Source organism: Phasianus colchicus, chromosome 2 (genome assembly GCF_987193195.1).
Source record: "Phasianus colchicus chromosome 2, bPhaCol1.hap1.1, whole genome shotgun sequence".
Lineage (NCBI taxonomy): Eukaryota > Metazoa > Chordata > Aves > Galliformes > Phasianidae > Phasianus > Phasianus colchicus.
Genome location: NC_143437.1, coordinates 89,142,144 through 89,168,213, shown reverse-complemented (window position 1 = coordinate 89,168,213; position 26,070 = coordinate 89,142,144). Strand labels below are relative to the sequence as shown.

General features: G+C 35.5%; 1 protein-coding gene across 1 annotated transcript in view; it reads right to left on the bottom strand.

Moving 5' to 3' along the window:
* CSMD1 (CUB and Sushi multiple domains 1) overlaps positions 1-26,070 on the bottom strand; it is a 1,018,930-nt gene that overhangs the window by 782,137 nt on the left and 210,723 nt on the right. Inside the window, exon 2 of the mRNA XM_031611018.2 lies at positions 21,046-21,262. Coding sequence (XP_031466878.1) covers positions 21,046-21,262 — 217 coding nt within the window. The remainder of the gene's footprint in view (positions 1-21,045; positions 21,263-26,070) is intronic.

Genomic DNA, 26,070 nt, shown 5'->3' with positions numbered 1-26,070 from the left:
GAAATTAAATATAAAAAGGAAAGATCACTAAAATGGCAAGTTAATAAGTTTTTTTTTTAAGAATGTGATCTGCATTTCTCAGCAGTGAAAAGCAATTATCACATATTTTTGAGAAAGAGGACTGGAACTGTTTTTGTAAGAGCAGCTAACTAACTAGGCAAAAGAAGTTAATGTATTTTTGGTCTGCATTAAAAACGTAAATTAGCCAATTAGTTAAAAAAAAATAAGCAGAAATGAAGATTCAAAAGAACTTTCTTTTCATTCTGCATGAAAATTCAATAGTTTTCTCTAAAACAAGGAAACATGTCAGGTAAATAAAGAATCCAATCTTTTCCATGATGTTTGGTTGGGTTTTTTTTAATCACAATGTGCAAGTAGGATGCCTTGTACAGAAGGGATTTCACGGGTATAAGAGTTCGCTTTTGCTCCTTACCCAATACTCATCTTCTCAAGCTCTGAATATCTCCTAAACATTAAAGATTCTAATAGCTCTCTGTCAGATAAAACAAACAAATAAAAGCCTCGCTTAAATTGTTATTGGTGGAAACTACATTTCCAATTCTAATTTAGTCATTTATTTATTCACTAATTTCATTCGGTAAGAGCTGTTTGAAAATTGAAGTATGTCATTTGCCTCAAGTTGTCCTAAAACATTGTTCTGTAAAGGCTAACTTGGAGCCACTTTGAACTCATAAGAAATGTCAGTTATTATTCCGCAATAGACCAAAGAATATCTTTTAGTATATTCCAATGAGTATCTGCTGAATAATTTCTGATACTTCTGTTCCTTATCATAATGTCACTTACTCTGAATTTATGACTAAACATGAGAACTAATACTGAAAACAGAAGATATGGATTACATTATGATTGAGCGACAAGTCTACTCATGACAAAGATGAAATTCCTCCATGGGGAAAAAAGGGCAACCTTTGACAATTGTCAATGCATGCTGAACACTGATGGAGACCAAGCAGTGGTCGTTAGCATACTGAGGCAGTGAGTTGCTGCATTTCAGCAGTGACAACAGTGACATGAAAGACAAACCACCTTACGGACAGCCATGAAGATTTTTACAAGCTCTGCATGCATGCTCTTGTTCATCACTGGTGAAAATGCATAACTGGTGGTGGCAACTGTCAAAAAATAGCGTTTATTGCTGATTATTTTCTCTATCAATTAGTGTTATTGTGCTGTTTGTATCTGTTGTAGCTTTCATAGAAAAAAATAGGAAGGCATTACATTCAGAGCTGCCTACGCATACATTGAAGATGTACTACTTGCTAATAAACATTAATGCAAAATAAAACTAAGCACTCAAACTACTCTTCAGTGATTTATCACTCTTACTATAACCCAAAAATGAAATACTCTTATTTGTTCCAGAGTAGCATAAGATCCTTTGCCTAAAGGCTCTCAGTGGTTATGCTATAAAGATATTTTGCAGGCAGGTAAGAGCTCTAGTCTGCCCACACTCTGACCCAGCAGGAAGCTTTGTAGTAGCATGCAGTGCCATGCTGAGCACAACCTAATTGCCCTTGCTGACAAGCAGTGAAGAGCAGATTGGACTCTGCTTACCACTGGTGATGCCAGGGCTGAACGTATGCAGAATGAACTCATACATTCGAATTGCTGTGAGCACACCAAGCATTCTTTAGTTTGTACAGACTGGTGAACAGTCTAAACTCACACTGATTTACCATGCTTTCATTTCTCTGGGTGGATGCGGGAATAAAATTACGCATATCCTTCTGGCTCAGATTCTGTGACAACCCCAAATGGAACTGTAACATTGCAAATTCTCGCTCTCTTTCCGACTTGTGGATAACTGGTGGCTAGTGAAACAAAATTGTAACAATTTTGTGAAGGCTTCAGAACAAAAATCTTTCATTCTTGTGAAAGCTGCAGAAAAAAACACATGTTGTTTCCAAGTGCAATGGAAAAGTCAGAAGTTAGTCTTGCTTAAGGTGGTCTCAGGTTCCTCCCCCAACCACAATCCTCCACAACCACCATGCAAAGGCAGAAGTACAGCCAGTATGGCACACAAATGGCACGTGGTACTGGACACTTTCTGCCTGGCAACAGCTCCTGGCCCAATTGGAAGGGACCACCATACGGTCCTGCCAACCCCACAGACAGGGGCGCATGCTCCACACATCCTCAGCTACCTCAGTGACAGGAGAAGGAGAAGTGACCCTCAAGCATCATGAGATCCATGGTGGTGACTTGCTTTTCTTTCCTTTCTTTCTTATTTTTTTCTCTCTGCCATTCTCTTGTCTTTTCATTTTCCTTGCTTTTAATAAAAGCACACTCTTGCTTAATCAACACCTTGATTATGTTCTGAGTCTTAATTCAGAGGGACTGGGATCAATATAATGAACTGCAACCCAATTTGGATTTCAACAGTGGATGAACCCAAATACAATAAATCTCCACTTTTTTTGCCTTCTACAGTTTGGGATGGTCCAGGGAGATTGTTTCTTTGAATCAGTGAAGTCTGAAATTTGTCCCAAGTAAGAGGAAAAGAGAAGTTAAATATAAAGTGACAAATAAATGCTTGCTATGTACTTTGGGCTTTAGTTCAGACTCATAGTACTTAAAAAGCAATTTACATGTAAGAAAGGAAGAATTCAATTACAGTAGAAAGCAATAAGCAGACGACTGAATGAACAAGATTAAGGTAAAGTGGGTGAAAGTGAGAAAGGAAGATTTGCTTTATTCCACAAATTCACTTTGTGGTTTTGTTGTTTTTTTTTCCCTACAGATAATATTGCATAATAAAACTCAGACTTTTAAACTGTAATTATTCAATTATTATCTTACATATTGATTTCACTAAAAAAGTAGGAAATGAGGACATAAGCTCTCGTTTCCTATTACATCCAGGAAAAGGTTATCCATTAAAATACTTGTAAAACACATCATTCCAATTAAGTATAAATTTAGTGGTATGTTCACTGAATTCACAAACTTGATGTATCAGCTATGTCACTCTTCTTGTGCACCTGTTTTCAGGTAAGAGACTAATGTTTCAAAGTTATATTGATTTTGTCTACTAGAAAAGGTAGGTTATGTGCTTATAAGAAAATAACTAATTATGATGAGTTGAAAGGAGCTACATACAAATTTTTAGGTTACTTCTTGTATGAGTTTAATTTAGTTAAATTTTCCTTAGTCTGTAAACGAGAGAAGACTAATTAATTTTCTTTTTAATCAGTATATAGGTCTTAAATAACAAATCTCTAATGGAATCATTATTTTATTCTCCAATTTGATGGAGATTTTGAAAGGTTTTTATAGCAGCTAATTTGGTAGTGGGTAAATAAAGAAGTTTTTCTTTTCTAAGGATTTATCATATTTTATTTTTTAAACCACAATGTTACAGTTTAAACTATTACAGACAGCAAAAATTTGAGCAATTAAAGTATCTTGGACTTACAGAAGGGTTTGGGTTGTAAGGGACATTTAAGATAGTCTAGTTCCAATCCCCCTGCTAAAGTCAGGGACACCTCCCACTAGACCAAAGCCCCATCCAGCCTGGCCTTGAATGCTTTTAGGGAGGGGGCACCCACAGCCTCCCTGAGGAACCTGTTCCAGAGTCTCACCATCCTCGCACTAAATAATTTCTTCATAATATCTAGTCTAAATCTACCCTCTTCCAGTTTAAAGCCATTTCCCCTTGTGCTGTTGCTACATGCCCTTCTAAAATGTCCGTCCCCCGCTTTCCTGTAGGGCCCTGTCAGATAATGGAAGGCCGCTATAAGGTGTCCTGAGACTTTCTCTTCTCCATGCTGAAGAGCCCCAGCTCTCTCAGCCTGTCTTCACAGGGGAGGTCCTCCAGTCCTCTGATCATCTACACAGCCCTCATCTGGACCTGCTCCAACAGCTTGATAACCAGAAGGGGTCTCATGAGAGCAGAGTAGAGGGGCAGAATCACCTCCCTCGACCTTCTGGTCACATTTCTCTTGATACAACCCAGGATACAGTTGGCCTTCTGGGCTACAAGCACACATTGCCAGCTCATGTTGAATCTTTCATCAACCAACACTCCAAAATCCTTTTCCTCAGGGCTGCTCTCAAGCCATTCTCTACACAACCTCTATTTGTGCTTGAAACTGCCCTGACTCAGGTGCAGGATCTTGCACTTGGCCTTGTTGAACTTCATGAGGTTGGTATGTGCCCACTTCTCAAGCCTCTCCAAGTTCCTCTGGATGGCATCCCTTCCTTCTAGCATGTCAACCGCATCACTCAGCTTCACGCCATCTGCAAACCTGCTGAGGCTGCACTCCATCCCATTGTCCATGTCACCTCCAAAGATCTTAAATAACATAGTCCCAACACCAATCCCTGAGGGACACCACTCGTCACTGGCTTCCACTTGGACACTGAACCACTGACCACAATTTCTGAATGCAACAATCCAGGCAGTTCCTTATCCAGTAAGTGGTTCATCCATCAAATCAATTTTTCACCAATTTAGTAACCAGGATGTCATGCAGGACAGTGTCAAATGCTTCGCATAAGTCTAGTTAGATGATGTCAGTTCCTTTATCTACTGACGCTGTAACTCTATCATAAAAGGCCACCAAGTTTGTCAGGCATAACTTACCCTTGATGAAGACATTTTGGTTACCACCAGTCACCTCATTTCAGTCTTTACAATATCACAGCCCAAAAATTTGTCTCTGAACTTGATGTTCTCACTACATAAAATTAATTGAAAATCTCAGTAGTTTTATGTGTACGTCTTGTGTGTAAATGCTCTCTTCCTGGCTGTAAGCTCACATAAGCAGATTCTAAGCAAACTTCCTTCTAAAACTTTCAAACAAATAAACATTGTCTTCAATTGTATCCATATACTTTGCAGCCCTGCTCTGACCTTAGCTCTGAAATTCGCTCCAGAATAAACTCAACAAAATTAAAAAGACGAAGATTTTGCTCTTTTGGAATAGAGAAAACAGAGTCACTCCCAAAACACCAGGACTACATCCTATATAGAATCACAGAATCACCAAGGTCAGAAAAGACCTATAAGATCATCCAGTCCAACCATCTAACTATAACCAATAGTTCTCACTAAACTATGTCCCTCAATACAACATCCAAACATTCCTTGAACACCTCCAGAGTCAGTGACTCCACCATCTCCCAGGGCAGCCCATTCCAGTGTCTGACCACTCTTTCAGAGAAGTAGTATTTCCTAACATCCAACCTGAATCTCTCTGGCGCAACTTGAGTCCACTCCTCTTGTCCTATCACTAATTACACAAGAGAAGAGGCCAAACCCCAGCTCACCACAACTTCCCTTCAGGTAGTTATAAAGGGCTAGTTCATTCTTACAGTTTCTTTATTTCTAATCAGCTTTCTCAAGTGAGACTCAGGAAGCACAAACAATTCACATAGCTATAGTGGAGGAAATAAGATACAAATGTTCATAGATTTTCTAAATTTACCAGATTCAATCTGAGAGAAGAACTGGCTCTAGTATGAAGTATTTCTTTTGCTGGCAACTTGGGCACTGCCGATGCTGAGAGGCTGCAGGACAGAGAACATTTCCCTGACTCAGTTAGGCAATGGAAAGATACTTCCCACTGTCTTAGTTGTCTGTTCATCATTCCTATGTACAAGTCCACATTGTAGCCTGCCCAAATGTCACTGTTGCATCCGTTTGTTTGGTGTGATGTAATTTACTCACTGCTCTATATCCATTTTATTGCCTCTTTTTGAAAATCCAAGAAAGAAAGGTGTTACATAAGAAGTGTGTACTTTATTGCCCATATATGTCACTTTACTGTTAGTGCAGCTGCCTTCATTGGATCTGTTTTTACAATTACAAACAAAAGACTTGATTTAGCACACACTAGGCTTCCTTACTGCTGAGCTGTGCATGCTCCACATGTGTTGGCAGCTAGCTTCCTTCAGATTATTGTACTAAGGCTCTACAAATTTTTAAGCATAAATGAAAGTAAGAGATGCTTAGAAAACACAGAGCTGGGGACATAACATTCCGTAAAGAGTTTTCTGAAAACAGTGAAGGAATATGAAAAGTCAGAACAGAGGATCTCAGAACACTTTCGAAAAGGAAACAATTCCATTTTAAAGGCATGATAACGAACCATATAAATTACTTGACTATACTAAGAACATTCTATACTTTTACAGCTTCCACCCAAACACCTCCAAAAACATTATAAACATTCAAGTACATACCACATAAACACTATTTGTCAAAAACAATAGAACAAAGCTTACATGGATATTTCAAAAATAAGAAAAATCTCTTATGTAGGTCTCAGGCTTCTGAAAGCTGGCTATCCAACTAATATTTTTACCTCAACTCAATCACATTAAATTCTGATAAAATAGTACAAAATTCCAATTCCTTGAAGAAAACACTGAGTTATAATGACCTCACCCAAATCTATTCATGCTATTTTGATTCAAATTTCTGATACATGTGGATTTTTAGGTATGTGCATTATGTAATATGCTGTATTTATTCTCTTCATGTGCTTCTTTCTAAAATTATATTGTCTTATAAACTACTGAAATAGTGAAATATTTGACCAATTACATGATTTTGAGTACAAAATTTGATGGGAGGTAATACAACAACATAAATTTATAAATAAATGATTAAATTTTTATAACAATAAAAGCACCACGTAAACAAAACCTGCGAGGGCTACTAAAACAGGCCATTCCCTCTAGTCCTATTGCTAATGAAAATGAAGGAGAGGCCAAACTCCACCTCGCCTCCATCTCCTTTCAGGTAGTTATAGAGAGCAACAGCGTCTCCCTTGAGCCTCCTCTTTTCCAAACTACACAATCCCAGTTCCCTCAGCCGCTCCTCATTAGACTTGTGCTCCAGACCCCTCACCAGCTTCGTTGCCCTTCTCTGGACACACTCCAGGGCCTCAATGTCTTTCCTGTAGAAAGGAGCTCACAACTGAATGCAGCACTCGAGGTGTGGCCTCACCAGTGCTGAGTACAGAGGGATGATCACTTCCCTGCTCTTGCTGGCTACACTATTTCTCATACAAGCCAGGGTGCCATTGGCCTTCTTGGCCACTTGGGTACACTGGCTCATGTTCAACTAAGCATCAATCAATACCCCCAGGTCTATTTATTCTATACAGAAATCCAGCCACTGTGCCCCAAAGTCTCTAGCGTTGCATAGGGTTGTACTGGACAGAGTGCAGGACTGAGCACTTAGTCTTGTTGGACTTCATCCCACTGGCTTCAGCCAGTTCAGATCCCCCTGTAGGGTCATCCTACCCCTAGGCAGATCAAGATCAAGCTGGTAGAAAGTGTCATTTGTAGACTTACTGAGGGTACGCTCAATTCCCTCACCCAGATAATCAATAAAGATACTGAATAGGACAGACCTCAACACAAACCGCAGGGGAACACCATTACTGTCTAGCCAGCTGGATTTACTTCTAAAATGTGATGTTAAATCCCTTCAGATAAATTAAGCAATTTTAAATTCATAAATGGATTAGTAAAATATCGTGATCATGAAACAAAATGGATAGAACACGAGCAACACCCTTGAGCATGGGAAACTGGACCTCCAAAACATTATAGGCAAGAATGTCTTAAGGTATTTGTCTTTAGAGGAAGATACCATCAGCTCTATCTTGCATTTATGAGCTTGCAAAGACTTATTCAGACTAGGTAAAGAGAAGTTCTCTCTCTCCATCAGTGAGATGATAGAGAATGAAAAGCATGGACAAAGAGAATATAGTGAAGTAGTACTAATAACTAAAAAAAGTATGTTTTTAAAATAATTTCTCCTTTCTGGCTCTTTATGTTGAAAGGGTGAAGTTGACAAGCTTTCCTTTTGGCTAGGCCCTTTTGAAAACAAAGAGAGAACCTATGATTAATGGTTGCAGCAATAAAAAATAAACGAGGACAAGACTATACTGTGAAAGCAAACTTGAACAGTCCATAAAATGCTGCCAAATATACTGAATAGCCTTGAAAATTGGCTTTCGTAAAACAAATCTCTATGCTCCTTATTACAATGCTAAAATTAGTGCTTCATTTTAAAATTTAAAATATATAATTCAATAATTGCATAATTTACCTCATCTATAGAAAATACATCTCCTCTTTCTTGATTATTTTTGATTGCATGTTTTTGGAGATCTGTGGTACAATGCAGTCTGATGACAACTGCAACATTATTCTATACTCATTACACTCCTCTGCTCTTTCTTACCTTCAGATGGGGAGAAGCACAGTGTTTGAAACTGAGGATTTCAGAATCAGCATTTTAGCAATTGTCAGAATCTCTGACTATTTAGGTTTTCTATTTTTTCTCATGTAAACTTTCTCATGTGTGCTTTTCCATTCTGTCCCAAGTGTTGTAATTGGAGCAAACATTTGAAGAAAGATTCTTGAGACCTTCTTCTTCCCTTACACTTAGAAAGACAAATCCTGTGTTTCCTCTGTGTTTGTCTATTTGCATTTTGGTTGGTAAATACCAAGCTTCTTAGATTAAAAAAAAAGCACAAATTTCTATAATTTTCAGAGTTCCAAAAATTCTGTTTCTTTTCTACACAAATGCACTATCTTTCAGTTCTTCTCTAGGTACAATTGCTGATGTTCACAATACCGATGCTTAAAACACTCTTGTTTTCTTTCAAAAAAAAAAAAAAAAAATCAGAATAAATGCATGAAGCAAGCTTATTTTGGCAGATGTGGGAAGATCACAGGTGGGAAATCAGAAACAAGATAAGGGAAAAAAGATAATACATAAAGGGGGCCATCTAAGTCCCAAGTTGTGCCAAAAGCCATTTCTTCATCTTTCATTTCTTTCCCTCAGGAAACCTTAGATATAAAAAGCCAGATAGAACAACTGTGAATCCTCAGGAACATACAGAGGTACCGTTTGTCAAAGTGTTCCATCTTCTTCATGTCAGTCAATGCTAGCCATGAAACAGCAAGAATGAGAGCACACCAAACCTGGAGTAACCCAAAACTTTGGAGCTACAGTTTCTACTCTTGCTACAAGTTAGTATTCACACCTCCATGAAGGTCACCAAATACCCACTGTATTAGCCTGTATAATATGATGTTTAACTGATATTGAAAATTTAATTTGCATGATTTTGCTTTCTGTTCACAAAGGTCAATGTATTCATTACTAGGTCACTGCACATTAAATACTGAGATCAACTGCCCTCATTACAAGCAAAAGATTCATACATACTAGTCTAAAACATGGTTGTTTCCAATCTAACAGACACTCATTCACTGCTGGAGTGTAATTTTTTTTATTTTAGATGTAAATAACTTGCTTCCGCCATACCCCCTCCCCCCACTCACTGGGGAATGTTGAGTTATTCATGGTAATGTATTCTTTCATCATTTTTTTTTTCCTTAGCTGCAACCTCTTCCAAGCTTGGAACATCTCACAGCAAGCAAAGAAACTAACATCTTTTTCACACAGCATGACATTAGAGTATTTGGCTAAAGGCCCTAAAACACTGAAAAGAAATAAAGAAACCAACAAAAAAATCTTATTCATGATCCTGTATTTCCTTGTTACACTCAATTTACTTTCTCATGCTTGAAGCACATAACAGATATTTTGATGGCTTGGTGTTTAATCTTTATAAGAAAAATAAGCCTATTCTGTTCCATTTTCCATTATTTCTAGAGGAAAAAAATACATGAAACTATGGCAGAAGGAGGAGAATTTTTCTTCTTAAATGGCAGACAGAGCCTCAAGATCTGTGTGCTGTGGAATATTTATTGGAGGACTCCACACTAATTTTTTTTCACCTCCAAACAACTCTTATTTTACTGCAATGAATATGGTAACCTTTTGCAGTGAATGCATTTGAAATCTCAAGGTTACTGTAAAGATTTTCAGCTTTTCTTCACTTTATTTGTTTCAAGAAAAAGCAGAACCAATTCTAATTAGTAAATAAAATGATGAACAAAATGTAAGTGACTACTGTAACCTCTGATACATGCACAATAGTGGGACATTACTATTTGATTTTACAGTTTTGTGTATTAAATTTTCAAAAGTCAGGAATCTGATCAATTCATCTTCTTATTTGCTAGCACATATTAGCCTTTGAAAGTCATGACATAAAATGGAATCTGACAAACATAGACTGTAAGTTATCTTTCTCAACACTGAGGTTTGGCTAATTTGTATCAAGTGATGGTCTCTGTACTGTTTCCTGGTACGTTCTCTAATTTATCTGAATGTATTTGTCTTCCATATCTAATATCACTCATGAATTACACTCTATCCCACACAAAGTCCTGAGTATTTCCAATAGTAATAATACCTTCCAATTCACTTAAGCAATATTTCCTCAATATTGTTATTGAGCAGTAGTCACCACTTCTGCTGTAATAAAAATGAGGAAATATTTACCTTTCAAACATTGTCCTGCTTTATATATTTTAACTATGCCTTATATGACTACCTTCCATAACACCCCCATAACTCTTCATCTCTTCCTACACAGTTACACTACTAGTCAAAGATTTCCACTTGCACCCTAAAGTAAATGAATCGTTTTTCTAACTTCTGTTGTTACAACCATCTTATATTAATTAAAAAAGCATTTTAAAAAAGTTATGTAAATGATTGACAGCTTAGATGTTAAATGAAAGCATGGTGTATTTTTATTGGAAAGTTTAATCCTTTTTATGATGGTTAATTCATAAACTATGAGACAAGAGGATGTCTCTTGGTGCCAGGAAATCCCATGTTCTTGGAAATCTTCTCTTCATTACTTCATCACCACAGAGGGAGAAAAAATCTGTTCTCTTTCTGAGAAATGTTCTGAGGGAAACTTTCAAAATTGTAACACCAAGCTGCTATGATTTTTATTTAAGAATAGTAAAATATAGTGTCAATAGTACAGTATCTTCCTGAGACTTTGTTTTTTAACCAGGTTTGTGCTAACTGATCACCAAATGCAACACTTGGATTTCCATCTACTAAGAACACTTTTCTCAAACAGGAATACACCAATTGTAAGAACAGCAGTCTCACATTAAATTAACTATCATCTGTTTCTTCTTCATTAAAAACATTATGACATGCTGGGGGTGAATGTGACATTTAACAAAGATGTCAGAAGACAAGAGCCTTGTCCTAAGAAGCTGATCTAATTTTGACAGTGTCAGCAGATCTGGTATGACAGGAGGAGTAGAATCTCCTGGAAACAGCATAAATAATTTTTACACAGCGTTCTAATAAAATAAAATATGATGGAAGTTAGGAAGGTGATTCACCTATCTGAAGTAATAACTTCATGTAACGTAGCAAGAGTGAGAAGCAGAAGGATATAGATGCCTAGGCTATTGTGCCATCTGCTTTCTGCTTCTGTAAGACATTTTGGAAAAAAAAAAAAAAATGCACCACAAATGTAAAACAAGAGTAATTAATCCATTTCCTTAAGTAAAATATGTATAAATATCTTAAATGTCTAGAGACTGCATTTGCTCAGCTCTCTCTTAGTAAAGTGGAAACCATTTCCAGGAAATGAAATAGAGAAATAGAACTAACATATACAGCTTTGCATTTGACTATTAACTGAAGGACTCGCCTTCTTTGGTTGGCTCTGATAGCATTATTTTTTATTTTTTATTTTTTTAAGTTATAATAAATCTGAGGTGTTTTTGTGGAGGTCTTACCTGAAGTGCCTCAGAGTGCCTACAGCACATATGTCCTATTTAAAAATTGCACTGTGTATTTATGACTGTCTATTTTACAGCATGAACAGAAATACATGCTTCATAAAATATTACAAATATTTGAAGTTAGATGAACTGTATGTAGCAATACATTTAAGAACCTGTGAAAAAAACTCCTCATCCTTTCCAATGTACAAAGCATGGTATTGATCAAACAGTCCTATGTGATGATCAAGGGGAATGAAATGTAGGGAAGGTGCAAGAAGAAAAAAGCAGCTTATAATATGCATCAATGTGTTTACTAGATGTCCACGGTACAGTTTAGAACAGCAACACAATGGAGTTTCTTAGATGAAAGACTGAGACATGAACAAAATCTAAGTAAGTTCTTCATGGTGCCCATTACATACTGCTGTTGCTTTTTAAAATAAAGAGGAAAGCATGAGAAGTGCTCCATACTGACTGGAAGAAAATTTTCTAGAGTTTACAAAAAATCAAATCCTTGTGGTTTATGAAGAGAATACGCATTTCCGTGGTATAATTTATCTCAAGCTAAAAATCATGTGTGACAAAGTAGGTGAACGACTCTTTAAATTACCTGTTTCTCTGTACTGACTGCAAGGGAAGCTCTGAGTAATTAGGTAAGATGCTCACTAAGAGTAGACTAAATTTGTCTGGGGAAAAAGCATATTGATGTGCAGAACAGAAAGTTAGACTCATGAAGGGTTTACTACTCCAAAAGTTTGATAAAATCCTTTGGATCCATGTTGCTTAACTTCCAGCACTCATTCGGCAACCAGTAATGAGAAACACACACAATGTCTTCAGAAGAATTAGGCTTATCTCTTCAGCAAGCAACAGGCTGTAAATCAGAGACCATTTGCACTCATTCACTTAGAATAATGCAATACATCTTGAGCATAGAGGATTTTTGAGATTATGAGTTTTTGCAGATAATTACACAATGGAAAAGAGTTTCTCCACCTCCCAAACACACACACACAAAATAAGTATTTAAATCTATTTAAATTCCCATTACACATGAAGTCATCCGCAGTCTTTAAAAATAATGAAGAAAAAAGACAAGACCAACCCTATCATAAAGTCCAGATCTTGGTGGCCACAAGGGCATCATCTCTGCTCAAGTCCTCACTTAATCTAAGGAAGGCATAGGGTGTAATCAATCTCACTCACATTCCTAAAGAATCCTTAGTGAAACTCAGAACCAAATCACTTAGTATTTCGGACACCATAAATAATTACTTACTCACAGCAGAACAGCTTTAAGAAGAGACACTGAGACCCACACGAATTTCACAATCAAGCCCTTCACATGAACTAGGCAACTTGGAATTAAACCTGGATTTCTGTAGCTCTCAAATAAGCACCCCAACCTACCTGCTGCTGGCCAATTTTCTTAAGTGATAAATCAAAGTTAAATGCACTGATATGAATTCTACATAAAAATCAGCTGATCATAAAACTGCTCTGCTACACTATCAAAGGGGACTTCTTAACCTGATTTCAGGAGGTTTGTAAAGAAACAAACAGCTTAGCTCTATATTCTGCAAAGGCACGACAAAAACATTTCTGAGAATGCCAGTAGTAGAGAGAAATTTTCTATATTAAATCAGTCTTACAGTAAAGGGATTAGGTATAAATCCATGATTTATATCTTTTGAATGTACTGCTTTTGGTATCCCACACGTTTGCTTCAATACACTTGTTACAGTTTTCCTCACCTCGTGCACACCCCCCAAAATGCTCTAACTCTCCTTTTCGTGAGCCTTATGGAAAGGAAGGGCTTTTGTTGCTCATACAGTATATAAGTGAGATCAGTTCTGGGGGCAAAGAAAGAGTGACTGAGAAGCTATAATGGACTATTGTCTAATTCATGAATTAAATAATTATCTTAAGAAATAGAAAACATTGAATGGATTGTTCAATATTGTATGTATATTTGCATTAACTTTCAGCATAATTTTGTTACTTATGGCCATATTATGCATATTTAGCTCCAGAAGCCTAGTGAACAAGACTGTCAGTAACTAAGACAAACATGTCTTAGTCTAATATTACCATCTGTTACTTTCTCTTCCTTGTCATTTTGCTTTTCTCTCACAATGTTGTACACAGTAGGTTCTTCAAAGAGAACCGCAGAGTATAGGTGTGTGTTATGGGAGTGGGAGATGAGAAAAGGATGTATATAAATATATTTTAAATTGTCTTTTTGCTGAAATACAAGAATAAAAATGAGGTTTGCAGGTGGAAGAGAATATAGACAAATCAATGATAAGAATAGTCAGTTGATAGTAAATGTTCTGTAAGGGTGCAGTTTCCTGCCAAATTGGTATTGAGCCTATTATTAAAGTTTGTCTTCACTTTCCTTATGATCAGTGTCACTCTCATTATATGCTTTCTTCATCAGTTAGCCATGTTTTGATAAATTCATTCAGTAGAATGTAGATAAGCATATATAATTTTCACTCGCAATAAAGTATGAGACCAGAAATAACCAAGACCTACAGCACTTTTTCTTTTTTTTTTTTCCACATAAGTGTGAATAGCATGACTGTCAAAACTCAGTGTCCCTGATAATGTCAGTAGATGCTCATTTGAATATGAAAAAGACGAAAACTGAGGAAAATTTCTAAGTAACACTGAAAACTGTACATTTTTGACAAAGCTTGCTTACAAATTTTGTTTTACAAGCTGAACTAATTGTGACTGGCTATCAGATAATGCTGCATTTCCACTGCATCAGCTTAAAACAGACCGTGCACTCATCTCAAATGCCTTAAAAATTGTAATACTGTAACTAACCCTATTATCACTACCTCCTGGTCCAGCACAGGGTGGCTCTCTTACCCAAAGACAGACTATGATCATACAGTCAGTAATCACAAGACTCAGTTAAGACAGGCAGGTAATTATCAGATGACAGCAGAGTACATGATTCACAGTTTAACCTAATTACATGCATCAGAAATATGACGAATCAGTTATTACATTTCATAAAGCTTTTTTTTTTTTTAATTTAATTTGTTATCAAGTTAACACATAAAGGATGTTTTTCCTCTCCAAAACAAGCAGTCAAAATTTCTTCAGAGCATATATGTTACGTACAAATTTAAAAGTTACCTATCACAGTCCTATAGAAACTGGCAAATCCTGCAATACAGTTGCATAGAACAATTCTCCAGATGGGCCAGATTTTTGGAGAAAGAGGAAGAACAGCTTCAGGCACACTGCATGTGAAATAAACAACTGTGTGCAAACAAAGTTAAGCACTTATCTCCACTCTCAAAAAGTAACGTACTTAAGAGTTTAAAAAAAAATCCTTACACAAACAACAATCAAGTCACCATTTCCTACCATGATTTCTACCATTCTATCATCTAGTCAGAAACTTGATTGAAATTTCTGGAGTCAACTGTATCACCAGTTTACCCTACAGAGAGTTTTAAAGGTGCATCTAACTTTCAAGACTTGAATTTTCCTAACTGTATTTATCTGTCTTCTTAATATAATTTAGTGTTCCACTTCCAGAAGTTACATCTTACAGGAATTTATCCTGTATCTAAATTTTAAGTGAAAAATTGCAGAGTTTCTTGGGAGCTTCTGAAACAATCACAAATGTTTCTGATAGATACATACCCACACTGGCAGTGTGCAATCTTCTGTTTTTTTGTAGCTTTAAACATTTTTAATGGATACCCCAAGATGGTTTGTTATGTAAAATATCTTTCAATAATACAGAATCAAGAAACGTATAGCTGTTTGACCTAGATCACAAATATGTTTATTTCAAGGTGAAGTAATCATTATTTCTAATATATTTGCATTAAATCACAAATAACAAGGGAGGCAATGTGCACCACTTACCTGAAATTAAAGATCTACTCTAAAATGCTGTAATGTGAAATACATAAAAGCTATCCATAAAAGCTATTCATAAAGAATATCCTGTCTTTCTCAGCAGGTTATAAGATGTCTTTGAATGTGCTGAGTAATGCTTTTTTATTAGAAAGGTGGTTTCATACAACTAATTTTTACTATCAAGTCAAGTCTGATTGTTGCCATTAAGCAATAAGATTTCCTGCATTCTAAAGTTTCTAAAGAGAGAAGTAAGTATTTTGTGCAGTCACATCCCAACTCTTCACTTCTAACTAATACTTATGGTTGTGAAACACTATAAATGCATCAAATCATGGCTATAATTTACACAACTCCAGTCCAAGAAGTAAGGAAGAGGTGAAGAAGAAACACTTATAAGTTCCGACGAATCACATAGTAAAACCAATTTAGTAAGGAAATTAAAAAGGTATCTGCCTACACACTGGACAAAGAAATTGATCCTAACTACATCTTCACTACAGTGCCACATTTATTTTTTAAAGAAAAAAAAAAAAAAGCTGACTGAAAAAATCACTTTAAAATACTTTTTATTATAAATTCATGGATTTCTCTGATCTATTAAATTAAACTATTCCGCCTGCCCAAGAAACAGTAGCTCATGTGAATCCATTTCAAGTGGATTATCCTAGGTGGAAGTTCAAGCCATACTCCATGATTTGGGAGAAATAAAAAAGTTTTATTTTTATTATAGTATGTAAGCTTTCAAAAAAAAAAAAAAAATTAAACTGCTCAAGATTTGAGGAGTTAAAAATCCTAGGAGTAGGATTCTCACCTTTAAAAAAAAAAAAGTTTTGAAAATAAAATGCCATGTTGAATCTGCCACTATTGCACATATTTTTTATGTTTCCTTCAACTGCATGCCCTTCATGATGCTGGTGGAAAGCTTCTATCAGCAATTAGCTCATCAAGACATGTGGTTTAATTTTTAGGTAGTTCTACATGGAGCTGGAAGCTGGACTCAATGATCCTTACAGGTCCCTTACAGCTCAGGGTATTCTAAGACTCTGTGATAAAAAAAAAAGCCTTGTGGCTAAAATCTGGCTCTTTCTTCATAACACTGTAATACCTGAGAAAAAAAATCAATCAAATCGGTTGAAACATAAAAGGGAAGGACATTCAGTAACATCTTTACAGTCAGGAACTCGCTAATAAATTTTGGTAACCATATAATAACAGTTTTATTTTTCTTACAGATATACAGGATACCAGACTGTTCTGCTGGAATTATTCAATAATATTGCTTTTTTTTGTTTTACCAAACTGAACAATAACTGTTTTGTTACTTAGTGCCGTGATAAAGGAATATTTCAGATGGAAAAATAAATGTACTCTGTACTGTGGATAGAGGGAAACTGTGTTCATTCCTTTAATAACTCCTTCAGAAACTCAACAGCACACAGATGCACACAAGTAAATAAACCAACAAGTGGATAAATTTATTTGTAGGAAATACGTGCAATGCAGAAGTAAAAACAAACAACAAAATAAAAAAAAAAAATCAGTAAATTTTCATGGGGAAGGCAAGAAAAAAGAAAAAGAAACAAGGAATGGTAACCTGCACAAAGCTTTAGTTGCTGCAATGTCAGCAGCTCTGTACAGAAATCAATCACTCTGCATTGTTTACTGTTCTCTTGATCCCAGAGAAAAGGAAGATGGATGCCTTTTTTCAAAGAAATGAAAAGACAAACCTCTGAAATTCCAAACATGCTGGACACATGATAAATGTTAGTTTAGTAAGATAAATAAAAAGGGTTTAATAAAGAGAAGCCCAAACTTCAAACTTTTACTTCAGTGAGCTTTTTTTTTTTTTTTTTTTTTTTTTAATCTGAAGGCTTGGATTGTGAAGTTGTGAAGAATTTGCACGTGGTTTATTACTTACAGACAAAAAAAAAGCGGATACTGTTCATTTTTTCTTATTTCTGAATGATTCAAGAAAGCAGGAAGAACATATTGCTATTTAACATATATTGTGTATATGACTGTCAAAAAATTTTGATAAGCTTTATTTTAAAGCATGCTCTGTTAGCAACTTCCATCTCCTACTTTACAGCATCATTAGAACAAAAATCTTTACTTCAACTAATGTAAGCAATAACAAGGAGCGCCTAATATATTACTACCTAGACTGCATTATACTACATAATGCATAGGAGGCCTCAGAATGAAGGAATTCCAATTAATATATCATATGTCCAAAATTATTGTTACTGATAGCTGTGTGTACACACAAAATATTCATGTCTGTACATCTGTGTCTTCCTATCAGCATATGGAGTTTAATTAGGAGCTTTTCTGAATAAGAAAACAATGACCACAATTTCCTGGAATTCATTTCTGAGAATTTTCCCAGACCTTCTGAAAGATTGAACTGATGAATTGAAAAAGATGATTTCAAAGCATATTCCACAGATCTCCTGTAAGGAATTCTTAAGTAAACCAAGTATGCTATGCTAAAAGAATTTTAAAAAATACGCTTCCGCTCAAATTAATCAGCATTTGTTTCTTTCTAGCAGTGGAAAATCAATATGTAGTATAAATAACCCCAGAATGACTTTTGAAATTGAGAAAAAATGTTGAACAGCTTGGTTCAAATTCATGTGCTTCTGGAAGATAACGTATCTATGAATAGTAGTACACGGATCAACAGCTCAGCTTGAGCAGTTTACTTATGCCAATCAATCAATGTACATTGATTGATACTTTCCGGAGCTAGCCTGTGCCTCTGTGACTCTATTCCCTATGTTCCATCAAGACATTTTTCATTTCTATCTGTAAATTGATACAATCATACCTGATTAGAGTCTAAGAAGAAAAACATCAGAATAAATACTTGATAGAACATCAGCTACTCTGAACTACTGAATGCAACTCTATGAAATAAGCTCAAAGGACTATAACTGGGTAGTAAGAGACTTCTCCCAGAGAGTTTCACCCACATGAATTCTGCCTGTTACTAGTTAATTGTGTATAACAAATGACAACTCCTTTGCAAATTAAAATGCACATAAAGAATACATTTTACATCTTTCTTCAGCTTAATTGCATTTTGGTCATGTTTTGAAATCTCTTTATCCACCGATAATGCAGTATTTAAGTTTTACTAGTTTGTGGTTTTTTTTCCCCCTTCAGTAATGGAGGAGGACTGAAACATTCATATTGGTTATTATACATGGTGTGATTAATTGCCTCGTTTCATTTTTGTTTATATAGGAAAAACTATGGTACTCTAAAAAGCGTTACCATAACAGGTAGCATTAGGGTTAAAATTTCACATTTCCTCAAATATATACATACATACATACATCAAAACTTGCTTTAAGTTCTCTGAACTTTATAGTGATATAAAAATAAAGGAGTTTTGGCAATCTTTTAAAGGATTTTTTTTGGGCCACAGATTGTAATAATCACACAGAATGAAAAAGTGCTAGTCTGGTTTTATCTAGAACAATAGGCAGGCGTGATATAGTATTTTTAGATCCTTAACTATTGTTAGCATCATTCTTCCTATTACAACCTTACTTCTCAACCTCTTAATATATCTGACAATAATCTATGATCGCTGCCATATATAATTTGTTCCTTTAAATGAGTATACACTTTAATAATGCACTAACATACAAAGTTCATACACATCTTAGAACTACGCCTCTTTTCTTCCTCCATAACTTAAAATTACTTATACCTTTACCTTATCATTTCAGTATACATTATAAATGTTGTTCTACTTTCTTAGTTTTAAACTATCTAGTGAAAATACGCTGGTGAATACAAAAAGGTTCTTCAAGAAGCACAGTAACCTAGCTGTAACCTAACCTGTACTATTTCATTTTACTCAATTTTACTTCAACTGCTATAAAAGGCAATACAAAATCTGTGACAAACATTACTCAAATGTTATAATTTGTGAAAGCTATACAATTACACAACTATTTTTAAGAAAAATCTCAACATTCTGTATGATAGCTAAAGAAATATAGTTATAAAAAAATCTAGCACAGTATTTTCACCTATGCAAAAACATGAATAATATGCATACTCTGAAGGGAAAGCTCCAAGCAGCTCTCTTGCACCTGAACATTGTCAGCTAAAATGCAAGACTATAATTTCCAATATCTTGCTGAGTGAATCGTCTTCAAATGTGCAATTGCAGAAAGGCACACCTGTGAATTTCCTAGTGCAACTAAGCTGAGGAAAAATTAAGTCACAGAGCACAAGTTATGTCAATAACGTCCTGTCAATCAAATTCTGCTTTTCTAACATTAGTGTTCTACAAAGCAAATTTTCTGTCTTCTACTTTCATAACCACAGAACATCAAATGGTGCTCTTCCCTTAAGCAGTTTTCTACTAATAGATTAGTATAGAAGCAGCGGGCATGTTAGCTACTGATAGTAACAGCATTTGACCTAATCAGAAGTACTCCCTGTATATAAGTGATATAAGTACTAAAAATCAATAAGTACAGGAAAAGAAACACATATACAGCACGGTAAAGCATGGGTAGCTCCACAATTTTCAAAACTTTTTGCATTGAGTCAACAATCAGTCAGAACATTATTTTTGTCAGAAATGCGATGACACTCACTAAAAATGCAGAACACATTGGTGATGTTACAACATTTGTTTTAGCAGTATAATATAAATCAGCATCATGCAAAAGAGCAATCAGAAAACAGAACTGACAGTAGTGTTTTACAGTACTTCATAAATCTCATGCCTGAAGAGAAAATGACAGAGCAGAACCAACACCAATGCTGATTTTTAATCACTGCTGTCTAGATCTAGCAAATGGCTGAGCAAACAAGTCACGTACCACAGAAATTTATGTTCCAAAATCTAAAGTCGTGTTCTTGAAAAGCTTGAAGATCAAAAAATATCTGTAAATCATCCTTCTAATTTTAGCAGTACTAAAAGATATAAGGCACTGTAATTTCTGAACTTTAGAAGTCCCTAACTATATAAAAATTGTATACACATGTAGATGCAAAAGAATTTCAATTCTGGCAGTCAGAAAATTCTCAGTTCAACTCCTTGGTATCTGCAGGCATTTAATCTGGTATTTCCAGGGGTTGCCTAACACCCACTAATAAGTCTGCCTCTCAAAGACTACTGTACTGCCCACCACTTTGCCTATACCATATTCAGTGGGATACTTTTTGCAGCGTAATTACCTTTTCCTTCAAATAGTGTTGGAATAGTATTACAAAAGTGCGATCTCAATAGGAGTACTTTCTAGGAATGAGGACAGATGCCTTTAGGAGAGGGTCCCTATACCAAATATAGATTCCATCATGGTGACAGATTAAGAAAAGCTACTTCAGTGCAGAATTTTCTTGTACTCGGGGTTTTTTACTTCAACTATCCCTGAACTGAGTAAATTTGAACTAAGATTGATGCTACATATAACAAGAGAATGAGAGACAGAAACAAACGAAGATAAAAAAGTACTTTACCTCACTTTTAAATTGCCTTGCTGTGGCTGTCCATCATAAATTGACAGTATATCAAAATCTTCCTCGAGGGCGAAAGTATGAAATGACAATTGTATCCTGTTTCGTTCTCCTGTGATAATGATCCATGTACAGTTGGCATAATTTGGATAACCATGAGGAAATCCAGGGCTTTCTATAGTACCGTTCGGTCCCTGTACTAAACCTCCACAGTTTTGACCTGAAGAAGAAGAAAGCAAAACAAGCATTTCAGTGGATTTTTCCTCCCACAGTACATATTCTTACATGAGTGACTATATGGATAATTAATGTTATATTTTTTCTTATATTCCAAACACAATGTAAAATCACATTTATACTGTTCTTCTCTCTGAATTCAAAACCGCACCGTTGGCTTTTCTTAGACACGTATGTTCTTTTTATGCAATTAATCATTATTTGAGGTTACGTAGCATTAATAATGTATGACATATTCATCCAAATGTGAAAATAAAGCATTAGTCTTGATGCCATAAATTCAACAGTTGGACAGTTTTAATGCGAGAGAGCATTCATAGGTTTTTTGGTGGATACTGTGTACAATTTTTTTTATATATATAAATACATAATATTTTTATATAATTTTTCTTGTAGAGAGATCTTATATAAACTATAAGGGTGTTTCAGATCTGAAACATGCCTTCAACATCAAAAGTAAACTGCAGATACATGTTTATTATGCGTTCTGCTGATACCAACAATAATATTGTCATACTTAGGAAACGCAGCCAAATCTCTAAATATAGAACATTTAGGGCTCTGTATTGTGATCAAGATAGTATGAACTTTGTTTTTAGGATTCAAGAATAACAGCATTAAGGATTTACTCAGCAGGTATTTGTCTGGTTTGTACATCATACAGATCCTGTGAGGCTCATTAATGGGAAGTCTTCAGCAAAAAGCGTTCGTTTACTGCGCACACTCAGTAATTTTCAACTCAATTTTGTTAATCCCACACACAGTTCTTGTATTGCCTCTGACCTGAAGAGAAGTATTAATGAAACAGTTGAGGAGAGAGAAGTTTAAGGACATTCTCTGCACTGTAATGCTTGGATTATTATACGCATTTAAGCACTTCAGAACAAGTGTAATCCCAGCATTTATTGTTATACCTAAACCAGGAAACCATTTCAGGCTGCAATTTTATTTTTAACTTCACAGTAGTAGGTTTCTGAGACTGAATCTTTCTGAGCAGCGCTGTCAAATGCTTGTGGGAGGTTTTCAAATCTTAATAAAATTGATCTAATAAAAGAGATTCACAGTTAAAACTAAAGAACTAATAGGTAATCATTACTAAATTCAAATCTAACAGAAACTCTAATGAATAGATAAAAAGGCTGCAGGGATTCAGGAGGTCTTTAAAGTAAAAATCTTCTCTAGCATATCTATCAATTGATTCAGATTGCTTTAATAAAACACTGATGTTATTAAACGTTCCTGGAGAAGGAACATATTATGCCATGAACACAGTACAAAACTTTCAGTTATACACTGTTCATTGTAATTTGTCAGTATCCTTGCAGATTCTTGGCATTGCATTCCTTTTCCTACAACCACAGCAGAAATGTCACACAAACATCAGGGAACAATTTTAAATAACTTAATTACCACAGAAATATTTTTTTTCTGAAAATAAGAAAAGGAAAATTATAGTGACCACCCACTCTCCTAACACTGTAATAAGGTAATTCACATCACCAACATCCAGAAATCCATTTGTGTAAATCAAATCAAGTATCTCCTGTAAGCCATGCTTCTTTCCCACCACCCTGGAATGAAAGGGTTGATTTGAAAGAGGAGATCAAGCGTAGATCAAGTGTGAGTTAGCAATTTGCCTAAAATCTATCAAAGACAGAGTTCCCTTTTAGGAACAGAAATTGCATTAATAATGTAACACAAATGTTAGCTACATTTTAGACTTCTAGCCAGACAAACAAATTACCTCCTCAGTCTCTTAGGAAACACAGAAAATTGCTGATGCTAGCAAGTGATTTCTTCCACCCACAAAATGGTCCCAGTCCTGCAGCCTCCTGTGTTTCTACCTGCAGCCTTCAGTGACTGTTCCTCCACACTGACTCTCAGAAGCCCCACTAAGCCTTGTCTGTTCCACCCCTCAACCTATTTTGACAACTATAATAGCCCACATTTTACCACCACCAGGATCACTTTCATTTATTTGAGAAGAAAAAAAAGAATAATTTCAGTCTACATTACTGAAAAATCTCCAAAAAGGTAAGATAACAAGAATGTGAGGAACTATGAGTAAAGAAACTAGAGCAGGAACAATGGATAAAGAAAGAGTAGAATACTTATTGAATACATTTATTTGAATTCTGTGTAAGTGGAATCTGAATTCTATAGTTTACACTGAAGTTTTCCCACACTTCAGATTTATTCCAAAAAGGTGTTTTACTAATCCTTACTGTGGATTCAAGTTACTGTGTATTGTTCTCTTGGAAAATAAACTAATGATAAATGCGACAGCCAAGATTTTATCTCCATTTAACTTAGTCATTTCTTAGCATCTCTAGCCCCTTCTTCCCCCAGTTTGCTTTTCCTGTCTTTACATATTTATACACGTACATATTCACTGCCTATTCACTTTGTATTTGAGAAGCACAAAGAGAATAAGACAAGAAAATGTTCTTTGTGCTATTTAGCTTTGCTCTTGATTTTACATGTCTACATATGCATATATTTATTTAGTGATCTGTTAAAATAAATAAAAATAAATAAATGAATAAAAATCCTGAATACATTTAATGTATAGCCAACTCCTAGCAATCTCTCTGCTGCACACTGGAAACTGCAAAGAATATTTCTTTCCAGACCTTAGCAATACTAAAAGAGACTACATGAAATGTGCAGTCCAAGAAAACTGGCATCTGTTTAGGTCCCTGCCTGAGTTATGACTCAAAATATGTTAAGGGAAAGGATATTTGGAAAAAGATCATCTGCTATCGATATAATACCTATTTTGTCAATAAATATAAGCCCAAATCCTCTAGAACTGTCAAATGTTACACCTCTGCTGAGGAGTAAATGCAGCATCAAATCACTTAAAATCTAAAAGTGAGATTCAGTAGGAGGATATACTTGGAGAGCAGGAATGAAGACGCTTACATGTGACAGGCAACAGCAAATTAGATAAGAGTTGGCAATGAAATATCATGCAAACAAATGCAGTTCCTAACTGCAGAGACACCACGGACCAGTAATTGGATACTGATGAGATTAATTATGAAGATTTTGTTTCTTATGCGTGCCTTAATAGCACATCATGTCCACAAATGCCAGAGAATTCAGAAACAAAGAAAAATAGAAATTAAATAAATTGAATATACTGACAAGAAAGTATTAAAGGAATACTCATATTAGCAGAGTTCTGCTGGGCTGAACATGAGCAGAAAAGAAATGTATGCTGAATACAACTGAATACACCTAAAAAAAGAATCTACTCATGCCATTCCCTTTAATTCTTGGTCCTTGTCAAATATACAGATTAAAAAATAAATAATGCCATTTTTCACTGAGGACAATATTATTACACTGAATTATTTTAATACTAAAAGTGTATCAGGCTGCCAATACTTCATTAGTTTGACATCACATTGTTGTTTGTATGAATGCAAATTGTATTATTAACATTAGTTTTTTGTTGAATCTTGCCTCAAAGAAGGTATTTCAGGACAGGTATTTTAACTTTATGATATAAGAAGTGTAATATAAAAAAACTGAAGCTCTTGAGTTGCAGTTTAAAATCACTGACACTGATTTCAGCCTTAGAAACTAAAGCTTACCTTAAAAATAGGGGATATTTGCTTATCCCCTACAAAGACTGCACACACCAGCTCAGGCACAACTTTTCTTAGCTGAGAACCGTAAGCGAAAGTACATGAGAAAAGCCTACAACTGCGATTTCACCTTAAGGTCAAATAGGATTCAAACCACTAAAAATCAGTAGAATTAAATACTGCTTTGTCATACAACTTCAAACAAAATGACAAAATGCAAACAGTCTAAATATTGTCTAAAAATCAGATACTTTTCTAAACCTTTATACATATGATAACTATATTCATTACATTCTCTTTTACCTGTAACTAATAATAATAACTAGAAAAGTACTTTTTTTTTTTTTTTCCACGTAGTGAAATTGCAAAATACTTCTATAGCAAACAAAGGAAGGAAGAGCCACTTTTCTTCTTACAATACATGTTATGTGGAAAATTGATATAGATTACAGATGCATACTTATGCGCATACATATTCACCCACATTCAAAGAGAAAGTAGTGTCTGCATGATCACAGAATCATAGAACGGCCTGGGTTGGAAGGGACCTCAAGGATCATGAAGCTCTAGAACCCCCACTGCAGGTAGGGCCCCAACTTCCCCATTTAATACTGGACCAGGCTGCCCAGGGCCTCATCTAACCTGGCCTTGAACAGATCCAGGGACGGAGCATCCACAACCTCTCTGGGCAGCCTGTTCCAGGATCTCATCATTCTCATAGTAAAGAGCTTCCTCCTGATATCCAACCTAAATCTTCCCTCCTTCAACTTGAAACCATTTCTCCTTGTCTTGCTATTACCTACCCTTTCAAAGAGTTGAATAATACACATTTTGAACAAAAAAAATAAAACATCATAACTATAATAAAGTCACAGATGTTTAAGATATTTTGAACAATCACACTAATGAAAATGAAATCACATTTATTCTTGAGACTGTTGAGCGATGTCCTCCATTCTGCAGCTACAGAAGAATGTAATACTTGTGCTGAAGTCAAGAAGAGATTTTGATACCTGAAACTTGTGGATGCCCCATCCGTGGAGGCATTTGAGGCCAGGCTAGACGTGGTGTTGAGCAGCCTGATCTATTGGTTGGCGACCCTGCACATAGCAGGGGGGTTGGAACTGGATGAGCATTGTGGTCCTTTTCAACCCAGGCTATTCTATGATTCTACAGTACAAAATTCTTAAAATCT